Source organism: Choloepus didactylus, chromosome 8, assembly GCF_015220235.1.
Source record: "Choloepus didactylus isolate mChoDid1 chromosome 8, mChoDid1.pri, whole genome shotgun sequence".
Classification (NCBI taxonomy): Eukaryota; Metazoa; Chordata; class Mammalia; order Pilosa; family Megalonychidae; genus Choloepus; species Choloepus didactylus.
Genome location: NC_051314.1, coordinates 75932440 through 75951150, shown reverse-complemented (window position 1 = coordinate 75951150; position 18711 = coordinate 75932440). Strand labels below are relative to the sequence as shown.

Below are 18711 nucleotides of genomic sequence, written 5' to 3'. Positions count from 1 at the left end.
ACGGGGAACCCCCAGGTTCCCACCCCAACCCTCTCCCCTGTCTTGCCGTCCCCCAGGCAGGGGGAACTGTATTGCTTTGAGAGAGCCACCCTGGGGGCTGCTCTGCCAGGCACCCTCCCCTCCCACCCACCCACCCCCATTTTGGCACATCTGCAAGACACACGGCAGCAAGAGGAGAAACTCTCCCTCCCAGGCTTCTGTGGCTAGGAGTTGGGGAAGGGGTGAGGGGACTTCATCCTCCATCTTTCCCCTAGCCCTTCCCAAACCCCTGCCAAACCCACTCCAGCCAGAACCCACCCCCACCCCCAAACACACACATACAAAGCTGAGCTGTCCAGGAATACAGGGGAACAAGGAGATTGTCCGGGATGAGAGCGGAGGCGGGACGGGGACTGGAAGCAGAGACCCCACCCTGGTGTGGGGTTAAGACTGGCACAACAGCTACTTTAGTGCAATTGGAGAGGGTGCCCAGAGTGAGGGATGGAGACAGGAGGGGAAGGCTCTCCCCAGCTTCCCCAGGGGCAAAGCCAGGCTTCCAGAGCCCCCAGGGAAAGGGCCTAGCAGGCATGAACGAGGGCCTAGGGGGGGATCCTCTCATCACCTGCCACCTTCTGCCCTCCCAAATGCAGTGACAGTGTCCCCCTCACATCTACATGGGCAACAGCAGCCTTGGAGTCAGTACCTTCAAGTAATTCAAAGAGCAGACCCTCCCCACCCCAGCTTCCTCCCATCTCTGGGATTTGGTCGCTTCTCTAGGGGTTGGGTCGGGAGGAGGGAGTCCCCAGGTCAGACCCTTCCCTCACCACCTCCCTCTTCCCAGACCACTGGGCTTGGTCCTCAAAGATTCCTTACCTCCATTCTTGCCCAACCTGGGTCAAGGCAGTGGAGGGCTGGGGCCACCACAACTAGAGGGGAAGGGCCTGCTTTGCTCCTTATCCCTCCTTCTGAAAAGGTAGGGTTCAAACTAGGTGGGATGGGGGGCCCCCATACTGGTTTCTCCCAGGAGTAGGGTTTCTGGGCTAGGGTCTGTAAGGCTATTTTCCTTTGCGGCAGGAGGGGCAGTTGGGGGATGAACACTGTGGGTGTGGGAAGAGGGTGAGAAACGGCTGAAGGGCAAGGATGGGGTTTCCCTGCTGGAGCATCAAGTCATTGGAGTCACTGTGACAAAGAAACACTCAAGTGCATAATATACAGAGTGTGGTGTGCCTACCCCCAGCATCTCCAGCCTGACCCCAACCCCACCTCTCAGTTCTCTTTCAAGACCCCAGACAGGGACTTGGAGGGACGGCTGGAGAACCGTTCATTCTGGCCCCACCCGCTCCACCCCCAGCCTCTTCTCCCCTTCTAGGTCCAGGGAGTAGGAAGGTGCTTGGGTGGGCAGACAGCGGTGGAAACAGTATTGAGTTTTCCTTTGGTTACATATTGAAGGCAAAGGTGAGCTGGACTTACAGTCAAAACGGATAGGGGTGAGGAAGGAAGAGGGGCCATGGCTGGGGTTGGAGAGGGAGGTTGGCCCTCCTCAGCCCCTCCACCCCGAGAAACACGTCTAAGTGGGGTGGCAGTCCCTCAGTCTCCTGTCTCCCACGCCCCACAGCACCAAACAAAAGGAGAAGCTCCCTCTCCCAGGGGCTGCTCCCCACCCCAACCTGGGCTGTACATTCAGTGGTTTTCAGCAGTCCTATGGCTCAGGGGGCCACGGGTGGGGGAGGTGGCCCATCAGTCTCAGCTGGACAGTGGCAGTGACCCGGGTCTGTTGGTCCCTCCTGGGACCCACAGTTTGTGCCATTTCTTTTTCTGAAGGATAGTACACACCCCTACCAAAGCCACCGCCCTATCAGAAACATCCCCCCCAAAGTCAGAAACTAAAAACTGGCTCTTTTCATCTCGCCCTCTGATTCACACATCTGTTTCCCTGTCTCCTATGTAGCCCTCGCTCTGTCTCCTTTGCTTGGGACCTGGGGCTGCTCCCAGGGTCCTCACTTAAAATAGGCCTTTTCACAAAAGTGCTTATTACTTGAAGCAAGTGCTTTAGAGCTGTGGTGGGGAGAGGGGGAGGGGAAGAGAAGGGGGAGGGGAAGGAGATGCCCCCCCCCCCACCCTACTCCTTTAAGATTGGGGAGAATTCTGCCTGTTTTACTTCTCCACACCCGTTTAAGTCAAAGAGGTTTTTCAAAAAAAAAATCTTAACATTAAAATAAATATGCAGTGGCCATGAGAATGGTCAAAATGCTTCAAAAAACACTAGGGGCGGGGGAGCCCAGGGTGGGGTGTGGGATTTCCTTTGGCATAAGGAGAGGAGGCTGCTCATCCTCCAGGCCTCCACACAGCCACATGAGGAGGGAAAGAGGGCCCCCGCGACCTTCCCCAGCACTGCTGACAGTGTGCCGAGGGGCAGCAGGGAGTGGGCAGCCACCAGAAATCTCATCTAGCAAAACAATGGGGCATCTGACACATACACAGATTCTTCCTGTCATCACCAAACATGGATAAAGGAGAACACGACTGATACCCCGAGAGTCTTTTTCTGGAGGACCCACCTCCCTGCTCCCCCTGCCCCCACCACCTAATTCCCAGCACCAAAATGAGAGGGAGGGGGTGGAATGGGAAGGTCTCAGGAGAGAGAATTGAAGTTAGGGGGCAAGCTTTGCAGAACCAGCAGGGTTAGGGGTAGGGGGCTGCAGCCCTTAAAAGAGGTCACATTGATTGTCGTATGGGGGAGGACAGGGTATGAAGGGTGGTGGGGGAGAGGGGCATCGCAAGGCCCTTTGGCTTTGAAAATAAAAATACAAACTAAAAGCTGCACAATCCTTCTCACCAATAATGGTCATTTGGAAGCTTTGAAATGGTTGAGGAACTGAGGGCTGGGGGAAGCGAGACAGCGAGAAGAGGGTAAAAAAAATGGACCATGAAAAAAAGAAAAAGGACTTGGACAAACACCCCAGGCTTTAGGGAATCTGGGATGAGGTATGGTGAAGGGTATCTGCTGGGGAGAGAAGGATCTTTGAGATGCCCCATCTCCCCCCAGCTCACCCTCGGCAAGGGAGGCAAGACTTTCCAGGAACACAACTGAAAACTGGGTAAGATCACGAATAAAGCCAGCCAGCCGGGGTGTAGGGAGGAGGCTGAGGGGCCCCCCATGGGGAGACCCTGTACTGTGTAAACGAAGCCTGTCCAGTTCTCAGGGGACAATACTGCTGGCAGCCAAACTGGGCAAGGGCGTGCTGTGGGGGAGGAGGGGGCATGACCTCTATTCAAGTTCTGTGTCTTGGCCCCTGGTTGAGGTATTGAGTGTGAGGAAGGGAACACTGGGCTGAGGGGGTAGGTCCAACTATCCAGGAGGCTTAGCCAGGAGATGGATGGACAGGGCATTTGAAGGGACCAGGGCCAAATTCAATGCTACATTTAGTGAGAAAACTGCCCCCTCCTCACTCCAGCCCAGTTTGGCCTTTGGGGTGCAACTTTTAGGAATCTTATCCATGCAGCCCCTGGCTCAATCCCATCTCTCCCCACTGCCAGGAAGGCAGGGACCAGGCGTCAGCATCCGTTCATCACTCCCTAAATCAGAGCTTCATCCTCACACTGGAGAAGCCTGGGTCCCGAGCAGCCAGTCTCTAGCCTGCCCTGCCCCTCCCACCATCTTTGGCTTCAGATCAGGAGTGACTGGGGCGGTGGGTACTCTTGGACATAACAGAAGGCAGACAGTGGGCGTGGAGGAGCTAAGGGGTTGGGGAACACAGGAGGAGGAACGCGGTCCTTCCCTCGACACACATGCAAGCACATGCCTGAAACACATAGGACATTCCAGGGCTGTGGTTTTGAAATGGGCAGGAAATAAATTTGTTTCTTCCCCTAAAGGATAAAATGCTTACTTAAAAATTCATGACAAGCCTCAAAATCAAGGGAGAGGAGAGCCAGGGAGGAATGGCCACAGGCTCTGCCCTCCCAAAAGAAGTTAAAAGAAAAAAGCAAGGTTAAAGTGCGTGGTCAGGGAGCCAGGCCAGGAGTGGGGAGGGAAGGCAGAAGGGGCAGGCTGTGGGGGCAGAACCAGCCCTTGATTTGCATATGAGGAGCCAGGGGAGAGTGCAGGATCGGGGCCCAGGTACAGTAGTTGCTGCTTCAAGTGTTTTGCATTTAAACTTCAGGGGTGATGGGGTACAGAAGTGGGGAAAAAGCTCCAGGCCCCAGTGCTAAATACCCTCCCCCCTCGTCCTCTAGCTGCCCCTGAAGGGGGAGGGGGGCACCCCCAGAGTGCTCACACAGTACCAGAAATTAAGGCTTCTCACTGCTGCGGGGATGGAGGGGCCAGCCGAGCAGGGAGGCAGTGATGGGTATGAAAGAAGAGAAGGGGATCTGCCTGGCAGTAGGGATGGGGGAAAGGGGCACACAGAGAAAAGGAGGGCCAGAGGGAAGAGTGAGGGGAGCTGGGAGCAGAAAAGGGGAACTGAGAGATGACGTCAAAGAGCGGGGGAGCCAGGCATTTAGCAATCATTTTGGGACACTTGGCAAAAGAGGTTGCCCTGGGGGTACACCAAGGGCCTGGGGTGCTCCTTCTCGGTCCCAGACCCCTGCCAGGCCAGGATGGTGTGGCAAAGGGGTGAGCAGCTGCTCCCCAGTGCTTTTTTTCCCTCCTCCACCCCCTCCCAATCAGTTGTGTTCTCCTTTAAAGTGCCCTAAATGTATAGACTTTTTCTAAATAAATAGAATAAGATATCAAGCCACCGGCAGGGAGAGGGACACTGGAGGGGGAGCTACTCCGAGTAGCAGCCATCTAAACCAATGGCACCATGCCGCTCCTGGCTGTAGGGGCAGGAGGCCCCGTGGGGCAAGGCGCCGCAGCCACCCACCGTCTTGGCTGCTGCGATGCTGCAGTTCTTGAGCAGGCTGAAGCTGAAAGGACTGACAGCGTCCTTGGGTGGGAAAGGCTTCATGGTGGAAAGGATCAAGGCCAGGCAGTCTGCCACATCTTTGTTGGGGGCGCAGGCCAGTGCTGGGGTGTGGCCTGCAGGGCGAAGAAGGGGAACTGAGGCATAGGGCCCTGTTATCCCTGGGGCCCCTACCCATCCCCCACAGGACCCCAAACTCTCCTATTTGTGGAGGGAAGCCAAAGCAGGCAAGCACCCAGCATGGCCAGAGTTAGGGCTATGAGGGCCCAGGGAGACCGACAGGCAGATCCTCAAGGTGTGGGGGGAAAAGGCAGATCAGTGCACAGGGGGCTAGGGTGTGTGGGAGGTCTTCCTGAGGACCCTGCTGGCTCCACCCAGTTCCATCAATCTCTCCTCAGGGACCCTAGCGTATTGGTGCTGGGTCCCTGCTCTGAAGAGTTCCCGCTGGAAGAAAATCTGGTTTACAGCACGGTTAGGAAGTCACCACCCGGAGACTCCCTGACCCCAAACCCAGCAGGGGCGGGGGGTTCTGGACCCTCACCCACCTTCCTCATCCACAGCCAGTACTGTGGCCCCGCGACTCAGCAGGGCCTGTACCACTGAAGCGAGACCATTCCGGGCAGCAATGTGGAGTGGCCTTGGAAGGAAAGGGAAAGAGGGAGGATGAAGTCAGTGGGATGCCAAGCTGCTCCTGCACCCTAAGTGAGGGTCGCTAGGGCACTGAACAAATACTGTGAGCCCCAGGGAGTCCCTGGAATTCAGGCCACTCGCTCTTCATCCACCTGCCTCCCCCAGCCAGGAGCCCCCTTCCCCGGGCACTCACATCTGCAGCGCACTGTTGGTAGCATTGATAAGGCCAAGGTCTTGGGTTTCTGCCAGGATCATGAGTGCACATTTCTCATGGCCCTGAGGGAAAGGAACAGGGAACAGAGACTTGTGAAGTAGATGCATAACAGGCAGCAGGGCAGGAGTTGGGGAGGGCGGCAGGGGGACACAGCTATCCCATCGGTCAGAGAAGCTGGACAATTCTGACTTGTACTCTGGTCCTCTCACCCATCGAGCCCTGCCCCTTACGGCAAGTCCCCCAGCACTCCAGAACGCACCTTGCTACAAGCCAAGTGGAGGGCAGTGTTCTTGTTCTCATCCAGCACAGTAAGGTCTGCCTTCCCTCGATACAGCAGAAATTCTACAGGAGAAAGGCGACAGAGAGGAACTGACGCCTCCCTCCAGAGCAGCAGTCACCCGGGCTCTCCACCCTCCTATCTACATATACTTTGCATCTCTTCTGCATAGCGTGAAACATCCAATGATAGATATCCCTCTTGCTTCCTGAGCTCCAGCCCCACCAAGCCCCCACAAGGCAGAGCTGACCCATTTTACAAAAACCCAAGGGGTGCTGCCCCCACATACCCACAGCAGCGGTCTGCCCATTCTCGGCTGCCGTCATGAGCGCAGTGCGGCCCGTGTGGTCGGTGGCGTTCACCTCAGCTTGATGCTGCAGCAGCATCTGGAGCCCAGAGACATTGTCCGCGAAGGCAGCGGCGTGAAGGGGGGTCCTGTGCAGCGGGGGGTCAGGGTGAGTGAAATGGGGAAGGCTCTTTAGCCTGAGCAGGAAGAGGAAGCCAGAGGCTCCTCAGGCTTCTCCCTAAGGCCTCCACCGCTCACCGTCCTTTGGCATCTCGGCTGTTCACAATCTTGGCACCCAGAGCTCCCAGCAGCATCTCTGTGGTGCTGTCCTGGTTATTAATTCTGGGGGAGGAGAGAGGAGGGATCACCAGGAGGGGCAAGGGAAATGGGCTGCCTGTAATAAGCTCATGTCACTGACCTGCAGGAGAAGGGACTTACACTGCACAGTGCAAAGGAGTGAAGGGGTTTCCTTCCAGGTACGAAAATGGGCTGTGTTCAAGTAACAACTCCAGACAATCTTCATGTCCTGGGTATGAGAAAGAAAGGGTAGCGATTAAGAGAAGTGACAGCAAGGCTCCCTACAGCTGTCCCATCTCATCTCCTGACAACTCCGTTGCACTCCCAGATCCAGATCAACCCAGTTCCCTCTAACAGCCCACTTGCCCTGGGTCTCTGTTCTTATCTGCCTTCCCCCACACCCAGCACACACCTTCCTGTGTCTGCCAAAGCCTCCAGACTCTTACCAGTGTAGGAGGCCCAGTGCATGGGCGAGTATCCGCTATAATCGACCCCAGCATCCAAGGGGTCTGTGGAAAGGGCGGCCTGCAGCAGGGTCCGCAGTACTGCAGTGTGGCCACAGGCTGAGGCCAGGTGAATGGGCGTGCGGCCCTTGAAGTCTCGGCACAGCACAAATGCATCATGGTCCAGTAGGGCAGCCAGGCAGTCCTCACAGCCCGTCACTGCCTGCGGGTGACATGGGGTGTGAGCCGGGGTGAGGACCCACTTCTAGTGCTCCAATTCTTGTCTTTACAACCCTGTTTCTAAGTGCCCAAGTTTCATATATCTTTTCCTGTCTTTCTTTATGCCAACAGACAATCAGGATGGCAAGAATTAATCCTGGAGCTCTGGAGTGGACACGTATGAAGGAGACTAAGGGATCAGACACTGGACAGTAGGCAGAGCAAGTTCATAATCCATACAAGAAGGGAAACTTGTGAGGTGAGCCACACGATCAGCCCTGCTCCATGCTGCAGGGAGCTAGAGTCTACAAAAGCATGGTGGTTCCACCTTGCAGAATGAGCAGAGATTAGCACTCAGAGGAGCAGAAGCACCTGGAATCTGCTGGATGAGTCCCTAGAGAGAAGAGAGCTGTGTAACTGAGAGCCTCAGATGTCATACTGAAGGTTCCCCCATGAATCCTTGGATGACAGGTAGGCTGCACATGCACCGGGCAAAACTGCAGCTTTATCAGAAAGGGTATCTTTATCAAACCTACTACAGGTTTGAGAGCCAAACAAAGATGGTAGAGTACAAGCCGTTCTGGGAGATTTTAGATTTTTGGTTCATCCAGAGTGGAGAAATCTGTTTAACACACAAGCCATTGGAGTGAGATAATGAGATTACATACATGTAAGGTTCACAATGAGCACACATAAGAATAAGTCATAATCTAGACCTGCCCTAACAAAGCCCCAGAAAAGAAAGCAAACAAACAAAAAAGGAAGATTAAAGGATGAAATAATGGAAGGGGGGTGATTTGGGTGGTGGTATCATTGTCCAATGGGACAGGGCCAGCAGAGCATCTTGGGGCAGAGTCCAGGTGGTGAGCATCTGATTGAATGTGATCACAAAACAAGGTAATGGAGATCAGCTGGGGATGTCAGGCACTCATCACAGAACAAACATATTAAGGCCCAGGAAGACCCTGGGCACAAAATCCTGGCAGCCCACCTGCCAGACAATCTGACCCCCTACTGCTGGTGGGTCCTGTGCTCCCACATCTCAGGCCTGTCTGCAAGCAACCCTGCCAGGGTGACAGCAGGTGCTCACTCACCCCACGGTGGAGGGCGGTGCGGCCCCGGAGGTCAGCAGCATCAGCTGTGGATCCTTTCTCTAGCAGCAGATGTACACAGTCAACGTGGCCATTCATGATAGCCAGCATGAGAGGGGTTCTGCAGAGGAGGCAGGAGAAAGGGTGAGGGTCTGGCAGAGATGGGAAAACCTGCACCCCACCCTGGCCCACACTCACTGTCCATAGGCATCCATGACATCTGTGATGTCAGCTCGTTCCCCACTGTCTATCAGCAAGTGCAGCGAATCAGTGTGGCCAGAGGCAGCTAGGAGAAAAGGAAGCCTGTGTCAGGGAAGGGTGGGGAAGACAGAGGGAGACCAAGTAGAACTAAAAGACTCAAGAGCTGAGATTATGGGAGGACCTGGGGCAAGGAGAGGGCTTCAGGGATAGGAAGCTACAGATCAGGACTTGAAGTTTCCATCCTCCTCACCCTACCCCATTCCCAACCCTGACCCAGTTCAGGAGAGATATGGGAACCAGTCTCCAAGGCCGAGTGTGGCAGGGGGAGGGCAGGAGCCTGAGAGGGTACTAACCAGCAGCGTGCAGGGGTGTCCACTTGCGCTTGCGCTCCTTGATGAGGGCAGAGGCGCCATGGGCCGTGAGCACCTCCACACACTCAGTAGAGCCTCGCTCAGTGGCCAGGAAGAGCGCCGTCCGGCCCTTGTGGTCCCTTACATCCAGATTCACCAGCGTTTCAGCCAGCGTCTTCAGGGCTTCACAGTGACCATTGTAGGCCTGGATAAGGGCAGGCAACCAAAGGACAGAGCTTGGGATATGCCCCCTGCCCCTTCTCTGCCCCCTCCCTACTCTCGGGACCCACAGGGAGGTTCGAGACACAAGTCCTCTGCAAACCCCTCAGGCCCCACAGGCCTCTTAACCGGTACTATGCCCATCCTGTCTCCAGACCACTGCCTGCTTGTCCCATCCCCTCAAGAAGGCAGAGGCAAGGATGGATTCAGAAGCATGAGCACCTCAGTGTGGGCCTCAGGGCAGGTAGGGACAAGGAGGGCAAGAGGAAAGGACTTGGGACTCACAGCTAAGTGCAAAGGGCTGACTGGAATGGTGCTCTCCACATCCTCCAGGCAGTTAAAGGACATTTCTAAGAGCTGCAATGGACAGGACAGTAAGTACTGAGGTTCAGAAACCCTCCAGGTATCATCCCCTGTCCCTCACTCACAGTAATCCCTTTTAACCCCTTGATCTAGAGAACACATGTCATTTCCAATCTCGACCGTGCCTCGAGATTTCCAATCTCAACAGACCCACAGGAAGACTGTGCGCTCTGCCCCTGCATCCCTCCCTCTGGCCAAATCCCAACACATACCAGTTCGAGGTTCTGTCTGTTGCCATAGGCGGCTGCATAGTGCACAGCTGTGTAGCCCTGCCTGTCCCGCAGGGAGGGGTCTGCACCGTTATCCAGTAAGAACTCCAGACAGCTGGGGAGCCGGGGACAGACTGTGAGGCAGGGACAGGCCCAGCCCCAGAAGTCATGGTTCTGAGAGGGGCAGACGAGAGGGGCAAGGGAGCCCCTCGGGGCCTCCCTGGCCAACACTCATCCTCTGCTCTAGGCAGTCTCTCTAAATCCTGCCCATTCTTCCACCCCAGCTCTGGAACCACTTCCTCCTCAGGGTCTGCTCTAAACTACCCTGGCCTCACCACCTCTTTTACCCTTCGAAATCTGTCTTAGAGAACCCAGAACACAATTATCAGCTAGCAACCTTCTGCTGATCAACATGCTCTCCCCTAGACCCAGGCTTGCTGGATCCCTGCTTAGAATACCTTCTCCTCAAAGGCCATCTGAAGAAGTCCTTCCCATCTCACACTCAGTCTCAACATTCTCTCCTGTGAGGCCTTCCCCAACCTTCTCAGTTAAGTGCCTCCTCTGTACTCCCTTGGTCCCTTTCTCATAGCTTCATACTAGTTGCAGAAGCAGTGGTGGTGGTGGTAGTGGTGACGGTGGTGGTAGTGGTAGTAATAAAATAGAAAGTATTTAGCCCTAACTATGTGTCAAGCACTCTTCTAAGCACTCCATGTGTATTAAATAATTTAATCTTCATGACGACACTATGAGGTAGATACTCTTTCTATCCTGACTACGGTTGAAGAAATCAAGGTGCAGAGAAAGTAAGTAACTTGCCAAAGGTCACACAGATGGGCCTCTTGGAATACAAGTGCCCTTTTTAAAACAAACAAACAAACAAACAAACTTTTAACTTTAGAACCATTTTAGATTTATAGAAAAATTGTGAATATGATACATATACCCTATGTATGTGCACATACCCTGCACACAGCTTCCCCTACTAATAATAATTTACATTAGTATGTGTAAGTGTCCTTTTATCTATCTTTCCCACATGAATATAAGTTTCCAAAGGGCAGAAATTTAGGGTAATTTGTCTTTTATCCTTAGCATGCAGAAATTTAGGGTAATTTGTCTTTTATCCTTAGCACTAGCACAGCACTTGGTACCCAGTAAGTAAATACTCGATTAACGCCTGTGGAATAAACAGATGGGTTTGTATGTTTGTGTGTTTAGGTTTTCTGATACTCTCAAGAAGACTGTCTGTCCGTTCCTTGAGGGAAGGAACTACATCTCATATGAGTCTTTCCTCATAGTACTTAGTATAGGGTTAAGTCCAGAGTGCTCAAGAAACATTGCTGGCTGTCTGGCTGGCTGACGGGACAGCAGCAAAGGTGGGGGTTCAGAGATTCAGAGGGGGTGGAAGAATGGGAGGACTAGGGCTGGCACTGTTGGGGAACATGAAGGAAGTACATCCCAGGGGTCTTGTCAGCTACTCACAAGAAGGCCTCCTTCCTACGGGACTCCTTCAGTGGCTCGTCCTCTTCAGCATCGTGGCTGGAAGCTGAATGGGGCTCCGCTCTGGGGGAGAAAGAATGAAGAAGGTGAGGAGAGGCTCAGGGAGGTGAGCAGGGCTGAGAACGGTCAATGTGGGAGCGTCACCTCCTGTAACTGTCAGAGGCGGCGGCGTAGTGGAGGGGAGAGCAGCCTTTACAGTCGGCTTCATTGACGCCGGCTCCAGCAGTCACCAGTGTGACTGCACACTGGTAGCTGCCATTGGCAGCTGCATAGTGCAGTGGGGTCCTGAGGGAGAAGTGAAAGAGGAGGGGGTAAAACAGTCAGGGACAGATCTGAATGCAACCAGATATGCAGCCAAAAGCTGGCTTGTACCATTCTCCTCACTTAGTCTCCAACCTCTCACCCCTCTCCTCTACCATTCGTCTCTCTTATCAGACATTCCCCATGTATATTCCTTCCTCCTAACATACCTTCCAAATTTGTCTCTCCTCCTCAAGTCAGCTCCACTGCTCAAGAGCAAGTTAAGACATTCAACATTCCTAAAAGGAAGGAAGATGAGGATTAAGAGGGTGAGAGCTTCAAGAAATCAGAGACCCAGGGAGGGGTAAAGGAGAAATGGAACTAGACAGCCTCTTCTGCTGTGATTGCTCTCATTTTGAGAGGGGGAACAGATCTGGGTAGGAAAGAACAAGGGTTCTTTAAAGTCAATGGAAAACTGCAATAATCCAATCCAGGCAGGACGACTAATGGCCCAGATATGTTAGGAATGAAGGTTTGGGTCACCCCACCAGGCAAAGAACCATGACCAGCTAAGGTACTTGCTGAGGGTAAAGAGAATATGAAATGCACAGTGGAAGAAGGTGGTTATGACCACATGACCAGTTACAGAAATGAGGCTTGTAATGGTTGTTTCTTCCCTGTTTTGTTATGAATATATATATATAAAGCAAATATCTTTGTTTTCTTCTTAATTTTATCTCCTCATATAACATAATATGTCATATTATTTAAGCTACAGGATATCAAGTTTAAGAGTGAATATTAGCCAAGGACTTGCACCCTCTTCTAGGGAGAGTTAGTGAGTTTCAGATTGCACACAAGATAGTTGAATTATGTTAGGCGAAAATATGACTGTTATTGATTTTATTTAGAGATTAAGCATGGTTTAAGAATATGTGTATAGGTGCCAGTTGTTTGGTCAAGCAATCACTGGCCTGATTGTCACTATGAAGATATTTCGTGCATTTAAATCATCTGTAAGTTGATTACAGCTATGGCTGATTACATCTACAATCAACTGAGACTGCCTTGAACAATGAGAGAAGTCTCATCCAATCAGCTGAAGGCTTTAAAAGGAGATGTTATGATTTCAGCAGTCAGAAAAGAGAATTTCAGTCTCTACTTCAGCCAGCCAGCTTCTCCGGCAGAATTCATCAAAAACCTTCACTGGAAGTTCCAGCTGAATTCAGACTTGCCCATGCCCTCAGTCACCTGAGCCAATCCCTCCTATAATAAATCTCAAAATATTTACATTTTATAGTATTTGTTGGTTCTGTTCCCTGAGAACTCTGACTAACACACAGACCCTGCCTGGCTCTCTCTTCCTCAAGGCCTGGGAGAGAGGCAAGAGAATTCACCCTCCAGAAGCAGCAGCATGAAGACAGGTGCGGCCAAGGTTGTCAGGAGTATTGATGTCGAACCCAGCCGAAAGTACGTGCTCATTGCTGAGTGAAGATACAATGCTGTACAGCTGACCTGGAGGGGCAGATTGTCACAGATCACACCTGAGGACACTGAGCAGAGAAGAAAAGGCCTCTGCCCTCTGACACACCTTCCCAACCCACCAGGCAATTAGCACATACCTGAGGAAAGAAGCTTACGACAACAGTCAGAGAATCCAAAGAGAACAGCTAAGTGCAGGGGGAACATATCATGGATACCACGCCTGGGGAGAAGTTGAGGGACTCAGTCCTTGGGTCAAGAAGGGACCTTTTTGGTTGCCCACCACCAGCCCAGGAGTCAGGGTACGAGATAGCAAAGTTTTCCAAATTTCCCTTTGGCAAGTTTCTTTGGACCTCCAGGTTTGATGTGAGAGGTCTGTATAGATCTGAGACTGCCCAGAAGTTGGGGTCAGGGGCCCCAACTCACCGGGCGGTATCCGCGCCATTGGTCATGAGGGTGCTGATGAGCAGCTCGTGTCCGTAGCGAGCAGCCACATGCAGTGGCGTGTTCCCAAATTTGTCAGCACAATCAATCTCGCTGCCTGAGGGAGGGATGCACACACACAAACTCAGGCAGACCTCTCAGGCTTAAGACCACTCGAATTAGAGAGCTACCATTCATCGAGTGCTTATAATGTGCTGGGTGCCAGGCTAAGTGCTCTATGAGTATTATCCTGTTTCTAAACCTTCAGGGACTGTACAGGGCAGCACAGGCCCATTTCCATAGGCACCTTGCTCAGAGTTCCAGATGCCCATCCTGATTGGAAACTGGAGTGGGAGGTGGAATAAGGAAGGAAGGGGATGTCTAGGGAGGAGTGAGCATAGGTCTCCTGAGTCCATACCATTCTGGATGAGGATCTGGGAGCGGGTGAAACGGCCATGGATAGCAGCCATGTGCAGAGGACTTTTCCCTTCTTTGCTCTGTGGAAACATGGTGTTTTGTTCAATGCAAAACATGGAGGAGGCCCTGTTCCCCCTTTCAAAGGACATCTTTGAGGAAGGAGTGGTCATATGGGCATCTTCTCAGCCCACACTCTCCTGAATCCCTGGCAAGGTCTAATCACCCCAGGAGGCAATGGACAATGCCCCAGGAATAGAGGGGACAATACGGTCAGGATCCCCAGAGCCAGGTTTTTCTCCCCACTGGTCTAAGCTTCATCCCTCCAGGCACCTGATAGTTGACATCAGCCCCATTATTGACCAACAGCTCCAAGCAGAGTGCGCCATTTGTGGAGACTGCAGCCACATGCAGTGGCGTGAATCCCTTGTCATTCGGCTGGTTGACATTGGCTCCTGCATTCACCAGCTCAATAGCCACGGCATCCTGGCCTAGGTAGCAGGCGATGTGCAAAGCTGTGTTTCCAAAAGCATTGAGCTCGTCAATCTGGATTTCCAGGGATGAGGGAAAAGGGGTAAGGGAGGCATCAGTTTAAACAAAATGGAAGCTGGCACACACAGCCTAGAGACTTCTAGAACTCCAATGACTATCTCAGCCCCCTCGGCTCCTGATCTAAAAGACTGAAGGCACTATTATTTCAGGTTAAGAGTTATTCAGGTCCTCTCACAACATCCCGCCAACCTCCCAAAACACCCCAACAATCCCAGCCCTCTCATATCTCCATAACAGACTCTGCCCTCCAACTCCCTGCCCTGAGACCCTAACCCCCATGCCCAGTGCCCTGACCTCAGCCCCCATCCGGAGCAGGTACTTCACCACTTCAATCTGGCCACTGGCAGCAGCTGTATGGAGGAGCCCATAGCCTTTGCGGTCCTTGCAGCCAAGGTCTGCTCCCCGTGCCACCAGCAGTTTCAGGACCTCCAAATGCCCTGGAAAAAGTGAGAGCTCCCTCTAGGTGACTGCTAAGGCTCTGATCTCCTCTCCAAAGGCCACAGCCCCAGCCCCCTGCCCTAGGGATCCTACATGTCCAACTCCTGCTTTTCCTGGGAATTCTTTCTCACCTAGAAAAGCTGCCCAGTGCAGAGGCTGCCGTTCCTTTTTGTCACAGACATTCAGGCTGGCTCCCTTATTGAGAAGCAGGTTCACCGTCTAGATCAGGATATGGAAGACACCTGTTCAGAACTAGGTACACACCCTCAACCTACCTAAGAGCAGAAACCCCATCTCCTGAAAAGGCTGAGGCAGGCTAATATCTTTGTTCTTGAGCAGAACAATCTCAAGAACTGGAGGGAACAAAGGAAGCAGGAGATTCCAGTCAGGTTTGGAAGTTCTAGGAAATCTCAAGGGAGTCTATTCAGATGATTTGGTCAGTGATTCTTAAACTCTTTTGAGTCTTTAAATGTATGTTGAAAGACAAGGATTCTCTCCTCAGAAAAAGGCATGTATACAAATGTTTTGTATGCAACGCAAAAGGTTCATCAACCTCCTGAAGTCCAAGCCAAGAATTTCAATCCAGTCCAACCATTCGTTTGATGCCTGAGCCCAAGTGTTTTTATGACCATCTGGGCTTCTTTCCCCTGGGCCTCATAGCCCAGAAGCAAGGAGAGGTGAGTAGAAAGGAAAGGGAAGGCACTGGGCTGGGCCTGGACGGGAGCATTTCTCACCTCGAGATGTCCACTATGCACTGCATGGTGCAGAGCACTGCGTCCGCTCCTGTCAGCCACATTGAGGCTGCTCAACAGGGGTGCCAGAGCCTCAGCACACTTGGTAGCCCGGTTGGCAGCGGCCACATGCAAGGGTGTCTGCCACAGCTTGTCCCGGGCATTCACATCTGCTGAATGTGCCAGCAGCAGCCCCAGCACCTTCTATGGAGGGGCACGGGACAAGAGAGAAGGCAGAAAGGAAGAAGGAGTTAAAACAACCGGAGGAATAAGTCAGCATGGCACACACAGCCCTGTCTCCCCCAGCCCAGAGTCTCTTCTCGTTTTTCCAATATACCTCACCTCTTAATACCTACTTCCCACTTTCTGGGTTTTCTCAGAGCATAAAACCTTCCTTACCTTGCTGAGGAAAAAATGGACCCCTTCCTCTTCCTTAGGCCACCCCAATCCTGAAAATCTTCACTCTCACATACATCCACTCTCAAGCAAACCCACACATGTAGAGGATCCCAAACTCCCACTACTTCATAGAAAAACAAACTCTCCCGCTACATTAATGCCCCAAACATTCTCAGTAAGCCCTTCCATAGGCACCATGATCACTTTCATTACTTCTGTAAGAAAACAGATTCTGTTCCTCTTCAAAACCCAGACTAAAATGACCCTTACCACCGCCCACCTCATTCCCATCCGCCTCAGCCCCTCCCCACAAGCGACTGTCTAACCAACAGGGAGATCTCTTCCTTCTCTCCACAGGAGATGGGAATAAGGTACAGGCCCCAACTGGTAAAGTATATTTCACCCCTCTGTTGTAAGCCTTTGTGCTACTTGAGGGGCAGGGATGCAACAGATTACTACCCCCAAACCTCCACACCCCTCCACCATCAAAAGGAAAGAAATCTGAGCCCAGAGGGGGTTCGGACTCCGAGGTGGTCCCCCAGGGAGGGATGAGTCACTTGGGCCTGGCAGCAGGGCCCCCTGTAGTCTGCCAGCCTGGCGTTAAGCTCTCCCTGACGTCACATCAGCTGGCAGCACTCAGTCCCCCTTCCCAGCCACTTCTAAGGGTAGGAGGGAGGGGCCCAGGTTTGGTCTCCTCCCCAAGTAGGAGTAGAACAGCTTGTAAGGCAGAGGATTGAGGCTCTCCAACCTTTAATTTCCACCTTAAATCAACTCATCCTTTTTGGAAGGGTAAAAGGAGTTAGGAGGCCTATACCTCATTTCTGGAAGCAGCAGCACGATGAAGAGGGGTCAGCCACAGTGTGTCCTTAGCGTTGACATTAGCACCTGTGGGGACATAATTTCTTTTTTTTTGATGGGAGGTGGGGAAGGGGTGGGGAAATAAGCCAGTAATCAGGCCAGGGAATCTGAATAGAGCTGGAGCCTCCCCTGGACTAAGCACCAGAGAAAATTCTTGGAACATGATGGGACAAAAAAAAAAAAAGAGAGCGAGAGATACTCCTCCCCTCCTCATCTTCTCCCCTCCCACTGTGCCACACCTTCCAGCTCCCCACTTTCACCTGACATCAGTAGCAACTGGAGAATGGGGATATCGCCTACGTAGGCAGCAGCATGCAGTGGGGTTCGCCTCTCTTGGTCCTGGGAGGGCAGAAAAGAGGAGCGGCTGTGGGGAGAACCATCGTGGCTAAAGGACCTCAGCTCAAGTCTTGGCGCTCCAGACCCTTCCCCACAACCTCTTCTCGTGGGCTCTGTAGCCTCGTATACTCCCGGTACTGAGTCAAAGACAAGCACCTAGGGAGGGTGGAGTCAGGGCCATGGGTCGGGAAGCCGTCTCCCTCTCCCAGAAGAGGTGGGGGCGCTGCAGACCCCGATGGTTGAGAAGAGAACACCTTTTCTCGGTATCCGCAGCCCCAATGGTCTGTGCTACGAGCCTGACCAAATGCAGGGAAGGATTCCACCCCAGGATGGAAAGAGCTGCGGCCTCATCCGAACCAAGGAGGCACGAAGCCACCCGGCTGCTGGGGAGGGATCCAGAACACCGTAGCCCGGATTCCAGGTTCGCCATCCTCCCTGCTCCCAACTCACCAGCACATTGATGTTCTCCTTCTGCGAGAGGAGGGAACGCACTTCCTCCACATCTCTGCTAAAGATGGCCTGGACCAGGGGCGGCTGCGGGGAGAACCGGCGGTCAGAGAGCCGGCAGGAGCGGGACCGGGGGAGAGGGAGATCTAGGCTTGAGGAGGGCGTCCCTGGAGGTGCTCCGCCCCGGGAGTCCCGACTGCAGAGGGTCCCTGCGGTGCCTCTGCCTATCGCCAGGCCCCCAAGGACACCGGCTTGGATGAGGGGAGCGCGGCGTGGGGCGGGGCGGGAGCCGCGGGAACCCCGGGCTCTGGCCCAGCCTAGGCCGCACATCCCCGGGCTCGCGTGGCGGCGGCGCTGGGCCCTGAAAGGAGGAAGAGGGGCAGGGCAGGAAGGCTGACCTGATCCGTGATGCTGAGGATCCCCATGGCCCGGCCCGGGCTCCGTCCGCATCGAGCTCCCGGCGGCGGCGGCAGCGGCTCCACCGGGGACACCGGGCGGCCCAGGCGGCGAATGCGGCGGCGGCTGCGGGGAGAGCGCGGCCCCGCCTACCGGGGGGCGGGCGAGCGGGAGCCCGCAGCGCTCCCTGGCGGCGGTCGTGGGCCCGGCCGCAGGGCGCTCGCTGCGCAGACGGCCCCGGGCCGCAGCGTCCCCGCCTAGCCCTGACAGCCCGCGCGGCTCCCGAGCTCGCCACCTCGCGCGCTGTCTCTCCGACTCCCCCGACAGGCCGCGTCGTGCTCTCGGCTCCAGTCTGGCGTCCCGGGAGGTCCCCAACAAAACTCTAGCGGCAACCGGGCGTTGAGCCCGAGGTGCCTCCCGACCCGCGGACCAAGCTGCTGGCCCGATCCCAGCTCCAAATGCCCCTCCCAACCGGTTCCCCGCCGCCTGAGCTACTGTACCTCCCGCCAGCGGCTCCACCCTCCAAAATCTACCACAGGCTAGGGAAAACTTGGGGTGGAGATCTGGAGATTTTACATGGCAATAGCCCCAGAGAGGGGGGAAAGCGTGTATCTCCACTGGAGGTGACACGATTTGGGTAGAAAGGAAATAGCAAAGGTGCTCGAACTGCACAGGGAAATCACAAGAAGGATTTCTGCTGTAGAAACACACACCACACACACACACACACACACACACACACACACACACACACACACACAAAGAGGCTAGGAAAATTGGCAGCAATAGAAGGGGCACTTTTGGATTCCTTAA

The 18711-nt window shown here is 53.8% G+C and overlaps 1 protein-coding gene across 1 annotated transcript; it reads right to left on the bottom strand.

The window, feature by feature from the left end:
- Positions 1 to 140: 140 nt before the first annotated feature.
- Positions 141 to 18269, bottom strand: ANKRD52 (ankyrin repeat domain 52). Its single transcript, XM_037845579.1, has 28 exons — positions 17901 to 18269; positions 17506 to 17589; positions 16980 to 17058; positions 16676 to 16746; positions 15466 to 15666; positions 14863 to 14950; positions 14588 to 14730; positions 14075 to 14287; positions 13746 to 13824; positions 13331 to 13445; positions 13045 to 13127; positions 12820 to 12937; positions 11653 to 11721; positions 11327 to 11467; positions 11165 to 11245; positions 9686 to 9797; positions 9396 to 9467; positions 8895 to 9096; positions 8539 to 8626; positions 8344 to 8461; positions 7034 to 7253; positions 6729 to 6816; positions 6549 to 6632; positions 6294 to 6439; positions 5987 to 6069; positions 5707 to 5789; positions 5429 to 5520; positions 141 to 4999 (listed from the first exon to the last, which is right to left on the bottom strand). The coding sequence occupies exons 1-28, from the start codon at positions 17925 to 17927 to the stop codon at positions 4749 to 4751; spliced, it is 3231 nt and encodes a 1076-aa protein (XP_037701507.1). The 5' UTR covers positions 17928 to 18269; the 3' UTR covers positions 141 to 4748.
- Positions 18270 to 18711: the final 442 nt, after the last annotated feature.